General features: G+C 68.0%; 3 protein-coding genes across 6 annotated transcripts; 1 reads left to right on the top strand and 2 right to left on the bottom strand.

Annotated features, from left to right (window-relative positions):
- Positions 1-1,143: 1,143 nt before the first annotated feature.
- LOC141735140 (zinc finger and BTB domain-containing protein 9-like) lies at positions 1,144-4,285 on the bottom strand. The gene is made up of 2 exons (XM_074567679.1): positions 4,236-4,285; positions 1,144-2,791 (listed from the first exon to the last, which is right to left on the bottom strand). The coding sequence occupies exon 2, from the start codon at positions 2,773-2,775 to the stop codon at positions 1,144-1,146; it is 1,632 nt and encodes a 543-aa protein (XP_074423780.1). The 5' UTR covers positions 2,776-2,791; positions 4,236-4,285.
- A 2,222-nt stretch (positions 4,286-6,507) lies between these two features.
- On the bottom strand, positions 6,508-12,661 carry LOC141735166 (uncharacterized). 4 transcript variants are annotated; one of them, XM_074567744.1, is made up of 6 exons: positions 11,989-12,661; positions 9,385-9,699; positions 8,751-9,256; positions 7,623-7,817; positions 7,095-7,258; positions 6,508-6,663 (listed from the first exon to the last, which is right to left on the bottom strand). In XM_074567744.1, the coding sequence occupies exons 2-6, from the start codon at positions 9,501-9,503 to the stop codon at positions 6,544-6,546; spliced, it is 1,104 nt and encodes a 367-aa protein (XP_074423845.1). In that variant the 5' UTR covers positions 9,504-9,699; positions 11,989-12,661; the 3' UTR covers positions 6,508-6,543. The 4 variants fall into 4 exon arrangements, with proteins under 4 accessions (XP_074423845.1, XP_074423847.1, XP_074423844.1 ...); XM_074567746.1 differs by lacking the exon at positions 7,623-7,817 and having other exon boundaries at positions 7,095-7,190; XM_074567743.1 differs by lacking the exon at positions 7,623-7,817 and having other exon boundaries at positions 6,508-7,190.
- Positions 11,906-19,562, top strand: LOC141735184 (complement C4-like). The gene is made up of 9 exons (XM_074567780.1): positions 11,906-12,108; positions 12,661-12,853; positions 13,002-13,179; positions 15,872-15,942; positions 16,634-16,723; positions 17,545-17,628; positions 17,980-18,076; positions 18,699-18,792; positions 19,454-19,562. Exons 1-9 carry the CDS (start codon positions 12,029-12,031, stop codon positions 19,455-19,457), a joined length of 891 nt encoding a protein of 296 aa, XP_074423881.1. The 5' UTR covers positions 11,906-12,028; the 3' UTR covers positions 19,458-19,562.
- Positions 19,563-19,583: the final 21 nt, after the last annotated feature.

Here is a 19,583-nt window from a genome sequence, read left to right as displayed (position 1 = left end):
CGGGACCTGGGATGTGAACTGGGAATAGAGCCTTGAACAGGGACTGGAGCCCTGAACTGGGACCAGTGCCTGAACTGGGACCAGAGAAGTGAACTTGGACCAGAGCCTGAACTGGGACCGGAGCCCCAAACTGGGACCGGAGCCCTGAACTGGGACTGGAGCCTGAACTGGGAATAGAGCCTTGAACTGGGAATAGAGCCCTGAACTGGGACCAGAGCCTGAACTGGGACCAGAGAAGTGAACTGGGACCGGACCCCAAACTGGACCAGAGCCTGAACTGGGAATAGAGCCTTGAATGGGGACTGGAGCCCTGAACTGGGACTGGAGCCTGAACTGGGACTGGAGCCTGAACTGGGACTGGAGCCTGAACTGGGACCAGAGAAGTGAACTGGGACCGGAGCCCCAAACTGGACCAGAGCCTGAACTGGGACCAGAGCCTGAACTGGGAATAGAGCCTTGAACCGGGACCTGGGATGTGAACTGGGAATAGAGCCTTGAATGGGGACTGGAGCCCTGAACTGGGACCGGAGCTTGAACTGGGACCAGAGCCCCAAACTGGGACCGAAGCCCTGAACTGGGACCGGAGCCTGAACTGGGACTGGAGCCTGAACAGGGACTGGAGAAGTGAACTGGGACCGGAGCCCCAAACTGGACCAGAGCCTGAACTGGGACCAGAGCCTGAACTGGGAATAGAGCCTTGAACTGGGAATAGAGCCTTGAACTGGGACCGGAGCCTGAACTGGGACTGGAACCCCAAACTGGACCAGAGCCTGAACTGGGACCAGAGCCTGAACTGGGAATAGAGCCTTGAACTGGGAATAGAGCCTTGAACTGGGACCGGAGCCTGAACTGGGACTGGAACCCCAAACTGGACCAGAGCCTGAACTGGGACCAGAGCCTGAACTGGGAATAGAGCCTTGAACTGGGAATAGAGCCTTGAACTGGGACCGGAGCCTGAACTGGGACTGGAACCCCAAACTGGACCAGAGCCTGAACTGGGACCAGGGCCTGAACTGGGAATAGAGCCCTGAACTGGGACCAGAGCCTGAACTGGGACCGGAGCCTGAACTGGGAATAGAACCTTGAACTGGGACCGGAGCCCTGAACCGGGACCCCCTCCATGCCCCTTCCCCCGCGTCCCCCTCAGTCGCAGGCCCAGCACCCCCCTCCCCAGCGAGCCCCCTGGCAGAGGGGCCGGTGTTTGTCCAGCCCGCTGCGCAGGCGGAAGCGGCGGCCGCAGCGCTCGCAGGCCCTGCCGGCCCCGTCGTGGGTCTTCATGTGCTCCGTCAGATGGTGCTTCAGCTTGAAGCGCTTGTGGCAGGCGGCGCAGGCGAAGGGCCGCAGGCTGAAGGTCAGCATGATGTGCCGGTCCCGCTTGGGCTTGACGGCGAAGCGTTTGCCGCACAGGCAACCGAAGCGTTTGCCGTCGGGAGCCGCTCCCAGCTTCACCGGGGCGTGAAGCGCTTGGCCCCGGCCCAGGATCTCGTTCCCGTGAAGGTCCACCGGTTTCCAAGACGGCTGCGGGAAGACGGCCGCCCCGCCGCCTGTCACCAGCGTGCCGCCCGTTGTCACCATCGTCCCGCCGCCGCCGGCCGGGATGACGTAGCTCACCTCCGCCGGGGCGAAGCCCCCGGCCAACTCCGCCGCCGGCAGGAGGCCCTCAACGGTGGCGCCGTCGCCCGCTTCTTGCTTGATGTAGAAGATCTTGGGGGGCTCGTGGGCGTCTCCGGGGGCCCCGTCTTCCTCCTCATCCTCCTCCAGCACGATCTGGAGGGCGTCGGTGGGGCGGTGGCGGCGGCGGTGGCCACCCTCTTCCTCCTCCTCTTCTTCTTCCTCCTCGTCCTCCTCCACGCAGATCTTGAGGACCTCCTCGCCCGTGTCCTTCAGGAGGGAGCTCAGGGACGACGTGGCTGCTGGCGCCACATCAGTGGCCACGCGGATTTTGAGGACCTCCTCGCCCCCCTCCTTGGTGAAAGATGGCGTTGCCGCGTCACCGCCGCAGGTGGCCCATGAAGAGCCATCGCCACCACGCACGGGCCATGGCGATGATGAAGAGCCATCGCCACCACGGGTGGACCATGAGGATGCTCCATCGCCACCGCGGGTGGGACACGATGAGCCATCGCCCCCGCGCGTGGTCCAGGAGGAGGATGAAGACCCATCTCCACCACGGTTGGGCCACGATGACGCTCCGTCCCCACCGCGGGTGGGACACGATGACCCATCTCCACCGCGGGTGGCCCACGATGATCCTCCATCTCCACCGTGGCTGGCACACGAAGCCCCATCTCCACCGCGGGCGGTCCAGGATGATGAAGCCTCACCACCGCGGCCGCTTGATGACGATGATGATGTCACCTCGCTGCCCCGCCCAGCCCACCGGCAGGGCCCCCCCTCCAGCTCCCTCAGGATCTCCGAGCACTGGTCCACCACGTGCCACATCTGGAGACCGCTGGCCACCAAGAGATGACCGGGCAGGGCCTCCAACAGCAACGTCAACCGCCCGGAGTAGATGAGGTGCAGGAGCCCCTCGAAGGCGTCGGGGTCGATGGCGGGGGGCAGCAGCAGGCGCCCCCCATCCTGCAGCAGCAGCTTGTCGTGGAAGAAAGGGGACGCGGCGGCCAGGACGCTCTTGTGGGCCGGGAAGATGCGGCCGCCCACGTGGACGGCCACGTCGCAGAACTTCCCCTCCAGCCGCAGGCGGTTGAGGGAGTCCAGCAGCGCCGCCGCGTGCTGGGGGAAGGAGATCTGCACCCGGCCCCCCTCCGCCGCCATCCTCCCCGCCACGAGCCTGCGGGGACACGGCTGTCACACGGAGCAGGGGCGGCCACTTGCCCCTTTGGGCACCCTGTTACCCCACGGGGTGCCTTGTTGCCCCATGAACGGTCTACTGACCCATGGGGTGCTCTAGGGTGCCCTTGGGTGCCCTGTTGGCCCTTGGGCACCCTGATGCCCCGTGAACTGTTCTACTGCCCCATGGGGTGCCCGGTTGCCCACTTGGGTGCCCGGTTGCCCAATGAATGTTCTACTGCCCCACCGAGTGATTTAGGGTCCCCTTGATTGCCCTGTTGCCCACTTGGGTGCCCGGTTGCCCACTTGGGTGCCCGGTTGCCCAATTAATGTTCTACTGCCCCACGGGGTGATTTAGGGTCCCCTTGATTGCCCTGTTGCCCGCTTGGGTGCCCTGTTGCCCTCTCAGGCACCTTGTTGCCCCACAGGGCATCTTCTTGCCCCATGGGATGCCCTGTTGCCCCTTGAACTTTCTAATGACCACGGGGTGCCCCGTTGCCCCACGGGGTGCCCAGTTGCCCCCTCAGGTGCCCTATTGCCCACATGGGTGCCCTGTTGCCCCCTCGGCCAGCCTGTTGTCCTGCCCACAGAGCGTCCTGTTGCCCCATGAACTGTTCCGATGCCCCATGGGCTGCCCTCTTGGGTGCCCAGTTGCCCCATGGCACCCTCTGTTGCCCCACGAACTGTTCTACTGCCCCATAGGGAGGCGCAGTTGCCCACCTGGGTGCCCAGTTGCCCCCTGGGGGCTCTTTGGGACCCCACGGGGTGCTCAGTTGCCCACCCGCTTGGCCTCTTGCCCCCTCGGGTGCCCAGTTGCCCCGTGAACTCTTCTACTGCCCCGTGGGGTGCCCAGTTGCCCACCTGGGTGCCCAGTTGCCCCCTCAGGTGTCCTCTTGCCCCCTTGGGCACCCAGTTGCCCCCTGGGGCTCTTTGGGACCCCATGGCGTGCTCAGTTGCCCACCTGGACACCCTGTTGCCCCCGCGCCCCCCCCCCCGCCTTGGGTGCCCAGTTGCCCCCCGGGGTGCCCAGTTGCCCCCTGGGGCCCTTTAAGACCCCACAGGGTGCTCGGTTGCCCACCTGGGTGCCCTCTTGCCCCCTCGGGCACCCTGTTGCCCTCCCCCCCCCCCTTCCGTGGGTGCTCGGTTGCCCCGGGGGGGTGCCCTGTCCGTCCCCCCCCCCGCCCCGGACACCCTCTCGCCCCTTGGGGTGCTCCGTTGCCCCGGTTGGGGGGGGGGGGGGGGGGTCCTATAGTCCCGGGGCCGCCCCGCTGCCCCCCCCCCCCCCCCCCCAGCTTCGCCGCCCCCCGCCCCCGTTCGCCCCATCGCCGCCCCCCGCCCCCGCGGGCCCCACGGACCGAGACACCCCCCCCCCCCCCCCGCGCCCCGGGACCCCCCCGGACGCCCCCTCCCCGGTCCCGTCACGTGACTGCGAGCCCCGCGCTCACCCCCGGCCGCCGGCGCCTCCGAGCGGTGACGTCACCGGGAAGCCCCGCCCCTCCCCCCGGCCGGGCGGAGCCGTGACGTGTCCGGGGAAGCTCCGCCCCCCCCCCCCCCCCCCGACACCCGCCTCCCCTCGCGCCCGCCCGCGAGCCCCGCCCTCACGAGGCGCCACCGCCCCCACAGCCCCGCCCCCCAACCCCCGCCTTAACCCAAGCCACGCCCCCTCCCCGACCACGTCCCTCGTAAGCCCCGCCCCTTCCGAACCGCCGTCCCGCCAATCGAGCTCCCCGACCGCAACCCAACCAATCCCCGCCCCCTCCGCCCCAGGCCCCGCCCCTTCACGCCGTAGCCCCGCCCCCTCCCGAGCCTTTCACAAACCCGCCCCTTCCCAAGCCACGCCCCCGTCGCCAGCCGTGCCCCAGCCCAAACCCCGCCCCCTTCCAGACCCCGCCTACCCTAAGCCACGCCTCCCGACCAACCCCCCGCCCCCTCCATCCCCAAGCCCCGCCCACTCCCGCTGTGGCCCCGCCCACCCCAACCCCTCCCCTCCCAAGCCCCACCTCCAAGACGCGCCCCCGCTAAGCCACGCCCCCTCGATCCCCGCCCCTCATAGGCCACGCCCCCGAGAACCCCTTCCCCATAAGCCACGCCCCCTCGAAACCCGCCCCTCATAGGCCACGCCCCCGAACCTCGCCCCTCATAAGCCACGCCCCCTCGAACTCCGCCCCCATAAGCCACGCCCCCTCGAAAACCCGCACCCATAAGCCACGCCCCCTAAACCTCTGCCTCATAAGCCACGCCCCCTCGAAACCCCGCCCCTCACAAGCCACGCCCCCTCAAAAACCCGCCCCCATAAGCCACGCCCCCCCGAAAACCGCCCCTCATAAACCACGCCCCCGAAACTCGCCCCTCATAAGCCACGCCACCTCCAACCCCGCCCCTCATAAGCCACGCCCCCCTCGAACCCCGCCCCTCCCAGGCCACGCCCCTGCAGTCCAGGCCGCGCTCCAGGCTGGGGCCGAGCGGCTGCAGAGGGGACGCGGAAAAGGACCCGGAGGCGTCGGTCGACAGCGGCTGACGTGAGCCAGCGGCGTGGCCAGGTGGCCAAGGCGGCCGACAGCGGCCCCGGCCCGCCTCAGGGCCGGCGTGGCCAGCAGGAGCCACCGTCACGTCGCCACGCCGCTGCCCGGCCACCCCCGGGGCCCACCCGCAGGCCCCTCTGGACCCACGCGTGGGCCGCTGGCTCTCGCTTTGGCCGCTCCGGACGTGGCTTGGGCTCTAAAAACGACCGGCCGGATGCTGAAAATGCCGTTTGGGAACTTGCCAATGGGCCCTTGAATCTGAGAAAGGGCTTTGGAACGCGGCAATGAGGGTTTGTGCCCTGAAACCGAAGCTTTGGGATCAAAGCCACGATCCTTCGGTCCCTAAAAGAGGGGGTTGGACCACCAAAGTCAGGGTTTGGGCATTCAAGATGCATCTTGGACCCTGAAACTGCCTGGCTTAATCCCACAAACGCCTCCTCGGAGCCTGGAAAAGAGGATTCGGAACCTAAAAATGTGTTTTTGTGCTCTTGAAAGGAGCCGTCACGCGCCACAACTGAGCCCGGGGTCTCCTCCCCAGCCCCCAGTGGGGTCACCGGCGTCCCCACGTCTCGCCGTGACACGGAGGGGGACGAAATCGATGCTGCCACGTGGCCGGCCCAAGCAGGCGGCTGCTGGCCCCGCAGCCCCGGGCATGGGCCACCTGTGGGGACGGGGAGGGGGCCGACAGACCTGGAGGGACGGGGACAGGGCCGGGGACAGCGGTGTGGCCGGGCCACCTGTGGGGACAGCCGTGGGGACACGGCACCTACAGGGATGGCACCGGCGTCGGGGACGGGCTCGGCTGCAGGTCGTTCACCGGCGTCTCCTCTGCGAGCCCACACGGGCAAGTCAGGGGCCGGACATGGCACGTGCGGCCGCGGTCGAGTCACCGTCCCCGGCGGCGTCTCCGCGACGGGTAGACGCGGCGCGTGCGGCGGGGGGTCGCCGTGGCCTTGGCAGCGGGAGGTTTGCGGTTGGACTCGATGCTCCCGAAGGTCCCTTCCAAACCCGACGCGATTCCGTGAGTCCGCGGCTCTTCGGAAGGTCGGGAATTCCTCGGGAAGGTCGCAGTGTTGCTCTGCCCTGGGCCGAGGGCTGCGTTTCACCCGAGAGCCCCGTCGCCCTTCCCAATAACGTTTTAAGTTGGAGATTCTCGCTCTTAAATTGGGGAGTTTCACTCTCAAATTGCCGATTTTTCACTCCCGAGCCGAGCGTTCCGCGTTCCGCTTTCCTACGCGTCCGTTCTCGCTCCCAAGTTTGTCAACTCCAGTTCCGAATTGTCGTCCCGGCTCCTTTCGAGCGGCGAACGACGACTTCGGCGCTTCCCTCTCCGACGCCGATGGTGCGCGTTCTACAGCCGGAGCCGGGTCAGGAGCAGGTGCCGCACGGCTCCGACTCGCCCCCTCGCCATGTCCCGAATGGGGTTTGGGAAAGAGGCGGAAAAGGCGGAATGGGGACCGGAGGGAGAAAGGGGAACGGGAGGAGAAGGGGGGACCAAAGGACACGGGAGGGGAGGGAAAGGGGGACGGGCCAAAGAGGGGACGAGAGGGGAGAAAGGAGACGAGGAGGAGGGACGGGGTAAGAGGGAAAAGGGGATTTCTACCAAACCCACCCCCAGGAGTTTGGGGGGGGGCAAAAAAAAAAAAAAAAAGGCAGCGGAGGGTGAAAAAGGCCAAACGTTGCCCGTTTCTAGTCCTGGGACGCTCCGGTCGGTCAAGGGAATTTTGGGGAAGGGCTGGAAGGGGGAAGCTGGATCCTGCTGCGGGACGGCTCCGGTCTCACCTCTCTTCGTTCGGACGACGGCGCGGTGGGAAATGGGGGCTCCTTCGGCGCGGTGGGTCGCGGAGGGGCAGCGCTGCCGCCGGGTCTTCTCCTCACCTGGGGGTCGCCCCGTCGCGGGGGGCAGGCGTTGGGGTTTGTCCCGATTTTCCGGGTCTTCTCCTCACCTGGGGGTCGCCCCGTCGCGGGGGGCAGGCGTTGGGGTTTGTCCCGATTTTAAGGGCCAGGACCCAAAGCTCGGGCCGGGAGGGATGGACGGAGGGAAGAGAGGGGCCGTCGACCGCAGCGCGCGCAGGCGACCTGCCCCGTCCCCCTCCTCACCCCCTCCACGAGCTCCCGCCGCCCCCGCGGCCACGCGACGGGGCAACCAGACGGCCGCCTCCTGGGGGGCCTCCGGGAAGGGCTCCCCGCCTGGCGGCGACGCCACCGCTTCTGTCCCCCCCCCCCCAGCCCCGCCAGGGGACAAATTAAGGTCCCAAATTAACATCCCTCCCCCACCACGTCCCCTTTGTCTCCCCGTGGTTTTCCTGCCTCCGTCCTCTTGCGCCAGCGTTTCCTGCCCGGGGCTGGGTGCAGGGGAAGAAGCACCCAACGGCCACCGGCCACCGGCGGTGCCGAGGACACCGAGGATCCACCAGCCCCACCGGAGGCTCCAGGAAGGGACGTCGGAGCCCCCAGGGTAGAGGAGGGAAGGCTGGTGTGGGGTGGGAGGTCCTGGAGGGGCTCCTGAAAAATAAGGGGGGGGCAACGACTAGAAGGTCTCGAAGGTGATGGGGGAGGGTCCGGTGGGGGGCAACTGGAAGATGGGGGCGGACGACTACGATGTCCGGGGGGCCGGGGGGTGGGAAGCGGGAGGTTTGATGGGGGCAAACGGGCGGCGTGGTGGGCAACCTGGGCAACCTGGGGGGGGGGGGCAACTGGGAAAGAGCCCCGGGGGGGTAAAGGAAGAAGAGGGGGAGACTTCAGAGAGCGGGGAGAAGGAAGGGAGGGGCCCTGGGGAGGGGGGAGATGGGAGATGGGATGGAGGGATGGAGGGATGGAGGAAAGGATGGAGAGGAGGAGGAAGGGTGGGATGGAGGGATGGAGGGATGGAGGGAGGGAGGGATGGAGGGATGGATGGAGAGAAGGAGGAAGGGCAGGATGGAGGGAGGAAGGGATGGAGGGATGGAGGGATGAAGGGATGGAGGGATGGATGGAGAGGAGGAGGAAGGGCAGGATGGAGGGAGGAAGGGATGGAGGGATGGAGGGAGGGAGGGATGGAGGGAGGGAGGGATGGAGGGATGGATGGAGAGGAGGAGGAAGGGCGGGATGGAGGGATGGAGGGATGGAGGGAGGGAGGGATGGAGGGATGGAGGGATGGAGGGAGGCAGGGATGGAGGGACGGGTGGAGGGGTGGGAAGAAGGAGGAGGAAGGGATGGACGGGGAAGAGGTGGGATGGAGGAAGGGATGGCGGGGTGGAGAGAGGGGTCGGTGGACGGATGGACGGATGGCCGGCCGGCCGGAGGGACACCTGCGCCTTCCCCAGGGGATTCTGTGTTCCCCCCCTCTCCCCACAGCCCCTCTTCCACCACCGCCGTCATGGCCTCCTGCCCCGCCAACGCCTCGTCCCCCGCCAACGTCACCACGGCCCCCGTCCCCGGCGCAGCGCTGGGGCTGACCCTGCTGTCGGTGGCAGCGGCGGTGGGGCTGCCGGGCAACGCCGTTGTCCTCTGGGGCTGTGCCGTCACCCGCCGGCGCAGCGTCCCCGTCCTCCTCATCTTCCACTTGGCCTTGGCCGACATGGTCACCCTCCTCACCGGTCCCGTCTACATCCGGGCCTTGAGCGTTGGCCAATGGACCATGGGCTTGGCCGTCTGCCGCGGGTGCAACTACCTCTGCGCCGCTGCCATGTACGTCAGCATCTTCCTCATTGCTCTCCTGGCTCTCCACCGGTGCTTGGCGGTCTCCAGGCCGGTGACGACGGTGGTGACGGCGGGCGATCATGCCGGACGGTTGGCTCACGGAGCGGCAGCGGTGACTTGGTCGGCGGCTTTGGTCTTGGCCATCCCATCCATCGTCTTCCGGCAGGTGAAGGACGGGCACTGCAAGCGGGTGCACGGCACGAAGGCTTGGTTGGTGGTCCAAAACCTTCTGGAGACCATCTTGGGTTGGGCCCTGCCGTTGACTGCCATAGCCACCGGCTACGGGTTACTGGTCTGCCGGTTACACCAGACCCGCCTGGCCCGGCGTGGTCACACCTTCTGCCTGGTGGTCGCCGTGGTGGTGGCCTTCGCCGTGGCGTGGGGACCTTACCACGTGGCCAGCCTGTTGGAGGTGGCAGCGGTCCTCCAAGGGGATGGGGGGACCTTGGAAGCGGCCGCCAAAGCCACCCGGCCGCCGGCCACCGCCTTGGCCTTCCTCAGCAGCGCCATGAACCCCCTCCTCTACGCCTGCGCCGGGCGGAGGCTGCGCCGCGGCGCCGTGGGGTCTCTCCTGCCGCGGCTCCTGGAGATCTCGGCCATCGCCGGCAGCTCCCGAGGGACCGTGGCCAAGGGGACCACGCAGGGGGGGAGGGGCTGGGGGGGAAGGGAGGGGGGAGGGACGACGGCGGGGGAGGAGGGGACAATGCTGGAGGAGGAAGGGGGGCGGGGGGAGGGGGGAAGGGCATGAGGAGGGGGAGGGTGTGGGGAGGGGGCGGTTGGGCAACGAGGAGACCCCTAAAACGAGCCCCTCCCGCGGTTCATCCGTCCCCCCCTCCACCGCTCCAGCCCTCCCACCCCCGTCCCCCTCCCTCCCTCCCTCCGTCCATCCATCCCTCCATCCAACCATCCCCACGTGGTCTCCATCCATCCATCCCTCCATCCATCCCTCCATCCCTCCATCCATCCATCCCTCCCTCCATCCCTCCATCCATCCATCCCTCTGTCCATCCATCCATCCCTCCATCCATCCATCCCCACATGGTCTCCATCCATCCATCCCTCCATCCATCCCTCCATCCCTCCGTCCATCCATCCATCCCTCCATCCCTCCGTCCATCCATCCATCCCTCCATCCATCCATCCCCACGTGGTCTCCATCCATCCATCCGTCCATCCATCCCTTCCCTCATCCATCCCTCTATCCCCATGTGGTCTCCATCCCTCCATCCATCCCTCCCTGCATCCCTCCGTCCATCCATCCATCCCTCCATCCATCCCTCCCTCCATCCCTCCGTCCATCCATCCATCCATCCCTCCATCCCCATGTGGTCTCCATCCCTCCATCCCTCCGTTCATCCCTCCATCCATCCCTCCCTCCATCCCTCCATCCCTCCGTCCATCCATCCATCCCTCCATCCATCCCTCCATCCCTCCGTCCATCCATCCATCCCTCCATCCATCCCTCCATCCCTCCGTCCATCCATCCATCCCTCCCTCCATCCGTCCATCCATCCATCCCCACGTGGTCTCCATGCATCCATCCATCCCTCCATCCATTCCTCCATCCCTCCATCCATCCCTCCATCCCTCCACCCCCACATGGTCTCCATCCCTCCATCCATCCCTCCATCCCCCCGTCCATCCCTCCCTCCATCCATCCATCCATCCATCCATTCCCACATGGTCTCCATCCATCCCTCCATCCCTCCCTCCCTCCATCCCTCCATCCATCCATCCCTCCATCCCTCCATCCATCCCTCCATCCCTCCATCCATCCATCCATCCCTCCCTCCCTCCATCCCTCCATCCATCCCTCCATCCATCCGTCCATCCCTCCATCCATCCATCCCCACGTGGTCTCCATCCCTCCATCCATCCATCCATCCCTTCCCTCATCCATCCCTCTATCCCCATGTGGTCTCCATCCCTCCATCCCTCCCTCCATCCATCCATCCCCACGTGGTCTCCATCCATCCCTCTGTCCCTCCCTCCGTCCCCCCGTGTCCCCTCGGTGGCCCCACCCGCTCTGTCACCCCTGGCCGAGGGCTGGAGGACAAACACGACACCTCGGGCCCCCCCGGGCTCTCCCCGGGACAGCGATGGCCCCCCCGTGTCCCCCGTGTCCCCCGTGTCCCTCTCTCCAGGGCGGGCCCCCCGTGGGGCGCAGGGTGGGGAGGGACCGCGGGGGGCTGGGGGGGGTCCCGCGGGGGGCCGGGGCGGGACGGTGGGACCCACTGGGGCGGGGGGGGGGCGGGTCGGCCACTCCCGTGTGACGTCATCAGTGACTGCGACACCCACCCCCACAGCGCCCCATAACTGCTCACAGACCCCATAACTGCTCACAGACCCATAGCGCCCCATAACTGCTCACAGACCCCACTGCCCCCCATAACTGCTCACAAACCCCATAGTGCCCCATAACTCCTCACAGACCCCACTGCCCCCCATAACTGCTCACAAACCCCATAGTGCCCCATAACTCCTCACAGACCCCATAGCGCCCCATAACCTCTCACAGACCCCATAGCGCCCCATAACTGCTCACAGACCCCACAGCGCCCCATAACCTCTCACAGACCCCATAGCGCCCCATAACCTCTCACAGACCCCATAGCGCCCCATAACTGCTCACAGACCCCACAGCACCCCATAACTCCTCACAGACCCCACAGCGCCCCATAACCTCTCACAGACCCCATAGTGCCCCATAACTCCTCACAGACCCCATAGCGCCCCATAACACGTCACAGACCCCATAGCGCCCCATAACCTCTCACAGACCCCATAGCGCCCCATAACCTCTCACAAACCCCACAGGGCCCCCCCGTTGCCCCCCATCGCTGACTCCTCCTGCCCCATAGCCCCCCCCCCACCCCACAGAGCCATTTCCCCGCAATCACATGTCCCTGGCCGGGGGCCGGTGGCCGTGGGGCTGGCGGCCGTGGGGCTGGGGGGGGGGCAGCCCTGGTTAATCATTGACCCACACCCTGCTCACCCTCAGCCGCCGGCCCCGGCTGCCCCACAGCGGCGCCGCCATGGGGCCACGTTGGGCTCTGGGGCTCCTTGTCCTCCTCCTCCTCCTGCCGCTGCTGGGGGGCAGCGCCCAGGACCCCCAGTAGGGACTATGGGGCAGCTATGGGGCTGGGGTGGTGTGTGGGGCTGGGGTGGTGTGTGGGGCTGGAGGGACTATGGGAGGTTCTGGGGCCGCTGTGGGGCTAGAGGGGTGGACTATGGGGCTGGGTGTGACTACGGAGGGCTTATAGGATTGGGGGGGGAAAGTGGGGAGCTATGGGGCTGGGGAGGTAGGCTATGGGGCTGGGTTCAACCACGGAGCAGTTATGGGGCCGGGCGCGACCGTGGGGGACTCTGGGGCTGCTATGGGGCTGGTGGTGACCACGGAGCACCTACGGGGCTGGGGGCCTGTGAAGGTCCTGTGGGGCGCGTGGGGGGCTATGGGGTAGCTGTGGGGCCGGGAGGGGCTGTGCGGGGGGTGGGGGGAGCTGCGAGACAGCTATGGGGCAGCCGTAGTGGGGGGGGGGGCGCCGAGGCATGTGTGGGGCAGCTGTGGGGCAGCGGGGGCTCTGGGACACCCGGGGAGGCGGGGGGGGGCAGAGGGGTCTATGGGGCAGCCGTGGGGCAGCCGCTGTGTCGTTCCCCCCCCCCCCAGGCTGGTGCTGGTGGCCCCACGGCTGGTGGCCCTGGGGACCCCCGTGGGGCTGGTGGTGGCGGCCGTGGGGCCGGTGACGGGGACGGTGACGGCCTGGCCCGGGGAGGGCGACCGTGGGGCGACCCCCTGCGCCCCCCCGGCCCCCTTCCGCCTCGGGACCCACAACGGCTTCAGCCAACTCCTCCACATCCAGGTGGGGCCACTTGGGGGGCAGAGGGACGCTGCGGGGGGGCAGCGGGGAGGGGGAACGTCCCCGTGGGGCAGGGGGGGGCCCTATGGGGCAGGGGGACACGTGTGTCCCCCCCCCACGAGTCCCCACCCCCCCGGCCCTACACCCGCAGGTGACGCCGGAGCAGGCCGGGCGCTGTGGGGCGCTGGGGGCCGCCGTGGGGCCGACGCTGCTGCTGGAGGCCCAGAGCCCCCCCTTGGCCCCCCGGCGGGTGCGTGTGGGGCTGGGGGCCCCCCGGGGGGTGCTCTTGGTCCAGACCGACAAACCCCTCTACGCCCCACGGCAGACGGGTGAGACCCCCCCCCCCCCCCCCCCCGGCACCCCCCAGATACACCCAAATCCCCCCAAATCCCCCCCCAAATCCCCCCCAGCTACAACCAAAATCACCCCGAATTACCCCAAAACCCACCCCATCGCCCCCAAATCACCCCAAACGCGCCCAAAATCACAAGAAAATCACCCCAAATTCCCCCCCCCGAAACCCCAATAGCCCCAAATACACCAACGTCGCCCCCAAATTGCCCCCAAATTACCCCCAAAATCGCCAAAATCCCCCCAACCCCCCCCCAAATCACCCAATTACCTCAAATGCCCCCCAAATCGCCAGAAATACCCACGAATCACCCCAAAATTACCCCCGCTCACCCCCTAAGAACCCCCAAATGACCCCGAATCCCACAAATCTCCCCAAAGGCACCAAAATCCCCCCCCCAAATCGCCCCGAATTACCCAAATTCCTCTCAAATCGCCCCAAATGACCCCGAATCTCCCGAATCCGCTCGAAAGCACCAAAAAGCCACCAAATTCCCCCAAATCTCCCCCAGTTCACCCCCAAATCGCCCCAAACCCACCCAAACTCCCCCAAATCCTCCCCCAACCTCCCCAAATTCACCCCCAAATCGCCCCCAAATCACCCCAAACTCATCCCAAATCACCAAAATCACGCAATTTCCGCCCAAATCCCCGAAATTGCGCAGAAATGCCCCAAAATTCACCCCAAATCCCCCCGGAATCACAATCGCGCAACACCCCAAATCCCCCAAACTCCGATTCACCCCGAACGACCCCAAAACGAGCCCAAAACCGCCTCCCCCCCCCTCCAAACGGCCAAAATCCCGGAAAATCCCCCCAAATCTCCCCAAAACCACCAAAACCGGCACAAAACTCGCCCAAATCGCCCCCAAATTGCCCCAAACGCCCCCAAACGCCCCCAAGCCCCAGAAATTCTCCCCAAATCTCCCCAAATTCACCCCAAATCCCCCCGAAATCGCCCTGAATTCACCCCTGCCCCACACATCCCTATACGTGACCCTGCCCCACGGACCCCTGTGCGTGTCCCTGCCCCACGGATCCCTATACGAGACCCTGACCCACAGATCCCTGTACGTGTCCCTGCCCCACACATCCCTATACGTGACCCTGCCCCACGGATCCCTGTGCATGTCCCTGCCCCACGCATCCCTATACTGTCCCTGCCCCACGGACCCCTGTGCGTGTCCCTGCCCCATGGATCCCTATATGCGTCCCTGCCCCACGGATCCCTGTGCGTGTCCCCACCCCACGGATCCCTATACTGTCCCTGCCCCACGGATCCCTGTGTGTGTCCCCACCCCACGGATCCCTGTGCATGTCCCTGCCCCATGGATCCCTATATGAGACCCTGCCCCACACATCCCTGTGCGTGTCCCTGCCCCACGCATCCCTATACGTGTCCCTGCCCCACGGATCCCTATACGTGTCCCTGCCCCACGCATCCCTGTGCATGTCCCTGCCCCATGGATCCCTGTGCATGTCCCTGCCCCACAGATCCCTATACGTGTCCCTGCCCCATGGATCCCTGTGCATGTCCCTGCCCCACGGATCCCTATACGTGTCCCTGCCCCACGCATCCCTGTGCATGTCCCTGCCCCATGGATCCCTATATGAGACCCTGCCCCACACATCCCTGTGCGTGTCCCTGCCCCACGCATCCCTATACGTGTCCCTGCCCCACGGATCCCTATACGTGTCCCTGCCCCACGCATCCCTGTGCATGTCCCTGCCCCACGGATCCCTGTGCATGTCCCCACCCCACAGATCCCTATATGTGTCCCTGCCCCATGGATCCCTGTGCATGTCCCTGCCCCACGGATCCCTGTGCGTGTCCCTGCCCCACGGATCCCTATATGCGTCCCTGCCCCACGGATCCCTATACGTGTCCCTGCCCCACGGACCCCTGTGCATGTCCCTGCCCCATGGATCCCTATACGCGTCCCTGCCCCACACATCCCTATATGCGTCCCTGCCCCACGGATCCCTGTGCGTGTCCCCACCCCACGGATCCCTGTGCATGTCCCTGCCCCACGGATCCCTATACGTGTCCCTGCCCCACGGATCCCTGTGCATGTCCCTGCCCCACGGATCCCTATACTGTCCCTGCCCCACGGATCCCTGTGCGTGTCCCCACCCCACGGATCCCTATACGTGTCCCTGCCCCACGGATCCCTGTGCATGTCCCTGCCCCACGCATCCCTATACTGTCCCTGCCCCACGGACCCCTGTGCGTGTCCCTGCCCCATGGATCCCTATACCTGTCCCTGCCCCACACATCCCTATATGCGTCCCTGCCCCACGGATCCCTGTGTGTGTCCCCACCCCATGGATCCCTGTGCGTGTCCCTGCCCCACGGATCCCTATACGAGACCCTGCCCCACAGATCCCTGTGCGTGTCCCTGCCCCACAGATCCCTATACGTGACCCTGCCCCACACATCCCTATATGCGTCCCTGCCCCACGGACCCCTGTGCATGTCCCTGCCCCACGGATCCCTGTGCGTGTCCCTGCCCCACGGATCCCTATACGCGTCCCTGCCCCACACATCCCTATATGCGTCCCTGCCCCACGGATCCCTGTGCGTGTCCCTGCCCCATGGATCCCTATACGCGTCCCTGCCCCACACATCCCTGTGCGTGTCCCTGCCCCACGGATCCCGTCCCTCCCCAGTGCGGTTCCGCGTCTTCTCCCTGGACCCCGACCTGCGCCCGAACCCCGACCCCATCCTGGTCACCATCACGGTGCGGGGCCCTGTGGGGCTGGGCAGCTCTATGGGGCGGCCCTATGGGTCTGAGGGGGGGTCTCCCCTGGGGTGGGGCAGCCTATGGGGTGGGGCCGGGGGGATGCCCCTGGGGCTGCAGAGGTCCTATGGGGCCGGGAGAGCCCTATGGGGCTGGGGCTCTGGGAATGGCCTATGGGGCTGGGAAGGTCCTATGGGGCTGAAGCTTTGCGGATGCCCTATGGGGCTTGAGAGGTTCTATGGGGCTGGGGCAGCCTATGGGGCTGGTGCTACGGGGTAGTCCTGTAGGGCTGGGGAGGTCCTATGGGGCTGGGAGGGTCCTGCGGGGGCACCCTATGGGGCTGGGTCCACCCTGTGGGGCTGGGGCAGCCTATGGGGCAGCTCCATGGGGCTGGGGCTACGGGGAGAACCCTATGGGGCTGAGGTTATGGGGCAGCCCTATGGGTCTGGGGTGACTTACGGGGTGGCCCTATGGGGCTGAGGCTATGGGGCAACCCTATGGGGTTGGGGTGGTCCTATGGGGGTTGAGGCCATGGGGCTGCCCTATAGGGCTGGGCCGTTCCTACGGGCCGGGCTGCCCGGCGGGGCAGCGCTATGGGGCTGGGCCGAACGCTGTGGGGCTGGGCCGTGGGTGCCCCCTGCGGGTGCCGTGGGTCGGGGGCCCCACATCACCCCCTGCCCCCCGGCTCCAGAACCCCCTGGGGGCGCGGGTGCGCGAGGGGCAGCGGGTGCCCATGGGGGCCGGTGCTGAGCGACCAGATGGTGCTGCCCGACATCGCGCCGTGAGTGGGGCCGCCGTGGGGCTGGGGGGGCGGTTACGGGGCTACGGGGCTGGGGGGCGATAGGGGGGTTGGGGGGCTACGGGGTGGTGTGGGGTGATATAGGGGCTACGGGGCTGGGGGGTGAGAGGGGGGCTATGGGGCTGGAGGGCTAGGGGATGGCGTGGGGTGCTATGGGGCTGGGGGGCGGTGTGGGTCTATGGGGCCTGGCTCCGTGGGTCACCGTGGGTCTGGCTGGCCGTGGGTCTGGCTGTCCATGGGGCGGGGTGGCCATGGGTCACTGTGGGTCTGGCTGTCTGTGGGTCCGGCTGTCCGTGGGTCACCGTGGGTCTGGTTGTCCATGGGTCTGGCTGTCCGTGGGTCGCTGTGGGTCTGGCTGTCCGTGGGTCCGGCTGTCCATGGGTCGCTGTGGGTCTGGCTGGCCGTGGGTCTGGCCATCCGTGGGTTGCCGTGGGTCTGGCTGTCCGTGGGTCACCGTGGGTCACTGTGGGTCTGGTTGTCTGTGGGTCTGGTTGTCTGTGGGTCTGGCCGTCCATGGGTCGCCATGGGTCTGGCCGTCCGTGGGTCGCCGTGGCTCTGGCTGCCCGTGGGTCTGGCCGTCCGTGGGTCGCGGTGGCTCTGGCTGTCTGTGGGTCTGGCTGTCTGTGGGTCACCGTGGGTCTGGCTGCCCGTGGGTCTGGCTGTCTGTGGGTCGCCGTGGGTCGCCGTGGCTCTGGCTGCCCGTGGGTCTGGCTGTCTGTGGGTCTGGCTGTCCGTGGGTCGCCGTGGCTCTGGCCGGCCGTGGGTCGCGGTGGGGCCGGGTGCCCACGGGTCGCTCCCCGCAGCCCCGGGACGTGGCGGATCCAGGCCCAGCTCGTCGCCGGGCCCCGAGACCCGCGGAGACGCCGCCTTCGCCGTGCGGCCCTACGGTGGGGGCGTGGCCGGGGGGGGGGCGTGGCCGGGGGGCGTGGCCAATGGCGGGCGGGGCCGGGAGGGGCGGGGCCAAGGGGTGGGTGGGAGGGGGAGCGCCGGGAGGGCCCTGGGACCCCTGGGACGCCCCGCCCCCTGCGGACGCCCCGCCCCCCCGCCCCCATTGGCTCCGCCCCCCTCCGAGTGCCGGCCACGCCCCCTCACCTCTGAGGCCCCGCCCCCGGGGGCCACTTCGGCCCCGCCCCCTTCACACCGCCCCCACTCGGCCCCGCCCCCCGCCGCACTAAAGCCCCGCCCCCCTTCGGCCCCGCCCTGACCACGCCCTGACCACGCCCCCGCCCCCCCCTCAGCGCTGCCCTCGTTCTGGCTCCGGCTCGTCCCCGATCGTCGGTTCCTGCTGCTGGGGCCCGATCCCGCCCCCCCCCTGCGCCTGCGCCTGCGCGTGCGGTACCGGACACCCCCCCCCCCCCCCCAACCCCCCCCCACCCCCCCCCATCCCCCTCCCCCCCCCCAGGATCCCCCCCCCCCCCCCCAGACACCCCCTCCCTTGACCCCACTTGACCCCGATGGGGGTGCCCCCCCCCCCCCCCAAATATTTTCAGGAAAGCCTCCCCTTCCCCCTCCCCCGATTTTGGGGTGCCCCCCCCCATTTTGGGCCGCCCCCCCCCCCACCTCCCCCGACCTTTGGGGGGTCCCCACAGGTTTCAGAGTGTCGTGTGTGTGTCCCCCCCCAATATTTCGGGGACACCCCCCCCACCCCCCCGATTTTGGCTCCCCCCCGACCTTCGGGGACCCCCCTCTTGACCCCTGTTGACCTCGGGTTCCCCCCCCCCCCCCGCTATTTTGGGCTTCCCCCCCCCCCCCATTTTGGGGACCCCCCCCCCCCCTTTGATTTCAGGGCCCCCCCGCCCTTTGGGTTCCCCCCCCCCCCCCAAAACCTTTAACACCCACCCCCCACCCCAAATTTCGGGACCTCTCCCTCAATTGCTGCCCCCCCCCCCCCCCCCGACCTTTGGGGTGCCCCCCCCCGACGTTGGGGGACCCCCCTGATTTCGGGCCCCCCCCCCAGGTACCCGGACGGGGGCCCGGTGGGGGGCTGGGCCCAGCTGCGCGTGGGGCTGCGGGGGGGCCCCTTCCTGCGGGGGCTGGAGCAGCAGGGCAAGGTGAGACCCCCGAAACCCGGGGGGGGCACCCCTAAACCCCCCCCCCCTCAGGGCACCCCCGAACCCACCGCACCCCTAAAACCCCCCCTGGGCACCCCAATCCCCCCCCCCCCGGAGACCCCAATTTCCCCCCAGGGACCCCCCAAAACCCCCCCCCGGGGTCCTCAACCCCCCCCCAAGGACCCCAATTTCCCCCCAGGGACCCCCAAAACCCCCAAAACCCCCCCCGGGGTCCCCAACCCCCCCCCCGGAGACCCCAATTTCCCCCAAAACCCCCCAAACCCCCCCCGGGGTCCTCAAACCCCCCCCCGAGGACCCCAATTTCCCCCCAGGGACCCCCCAAAACCCCCCAAACCCCCCAGGGGTCCTCAAACCCCCCCCCCGAGGACCCCAATTTCCCCCCAGGGACCCCCCAAAACACCCCGGGGTCCCCAACCCCCCCCCGAGGACCCCAATTTCCCCCAGGGACCCCCCAAAACACCCCCGGGGTCCCCAACCCCCCCGAGGACCCCAATTTCCCCCCAGGGACCCCCCAAACCCCCCAAAGCCCCCCCCGGGGTCCCCACCCCCCCCCCCCCCGAGACCCCCACCCAACCCCCCCCCCAAAAAGGGCGGCCCTCTGCATGGCCCCGCCCCCTCCGCATGGCCCCGCCCTTCACAGGTGACGTCAGGGGAGGCGGGAGTTCAACGTCACTCTGGACGCCGTCGTCGGCGCGCTGGGCGTGGCCCGGCACGAGCTGCGGGGGGAGGGGCTACGGCTGGGCGTCACCCGTCGTCCAGCGATGAGGGTG

This window comes from Larus michahellis, chromosome 29 (assembly GCF_964199755.1).
Source record: "Larus michahellis chromosome 29, bLarMic1.1, whole genome shotgun sequence".
Taxonomy (NCBI): Eukaryota; Metazoa; Chordata; class Aves; order Charadriiformes; family Laridae; genus Larus; species Larus michahellis.
This window is presented reverse-complemented; position numbering and strand designations above follow the sequence as displayed.

Excerpts from the sequence above, each read along its gene's own strand:
- LOC141735140 (XM_074567679.1), bottom strand. The coding sequence starts at position 2,775 with ATGGCGGCGGAGGGGGGCCGGGTGCAGATCTCCTTCCCCCAGCACGCG.
- LOC141735166 (XM_074567743.1), bottom strand. The coding sequence starts at position 9,503 with ATGGCGCTGCTGAGGAAGGCCAAGGCGGTGGCCGGCGGCCGGGTGGCT. Across the intron at positions 9,257-9,384 it reads TCCAACAGGCTGGCCACGTG|TCAACGGCAGGGCCCAACCC; the intron begins GTAAGGTCCCCA and ends TGGCTATGGCAG. Across the intron at positions 7,191-8,750 it reads CCGCTGCCACCGACAGCAGG|GTGAGGAGAAGACCCGGCGG; the intron begins GTCAGCCCCAGC and ends GGCGACCCCCAG.
- LOC141735184 (XM_074567780.1), top strand. The coding sequence starts at position 12,029 with ATGGGGCCACGTTGGGCTCTGGGGCTCCTTGTCCTCCTCCTCCTCCTG. Across the intron at positions 12,109-12,660 it reads GGCAGCGCCCAGGACCCCCA|GCTGGTGCTGGTGGCCCCAC; the intron begins GTAGGGACTATG and ends CCCCCCCCCCAG. Across the intron at positions 18,077-18,698 it reads CGCCTGCGCCTGCGCGTGCG|GTACCCGGACGGGGGCCCGG; the intron begins GTACCGGACACC and ends CCCCCCCCCCAG.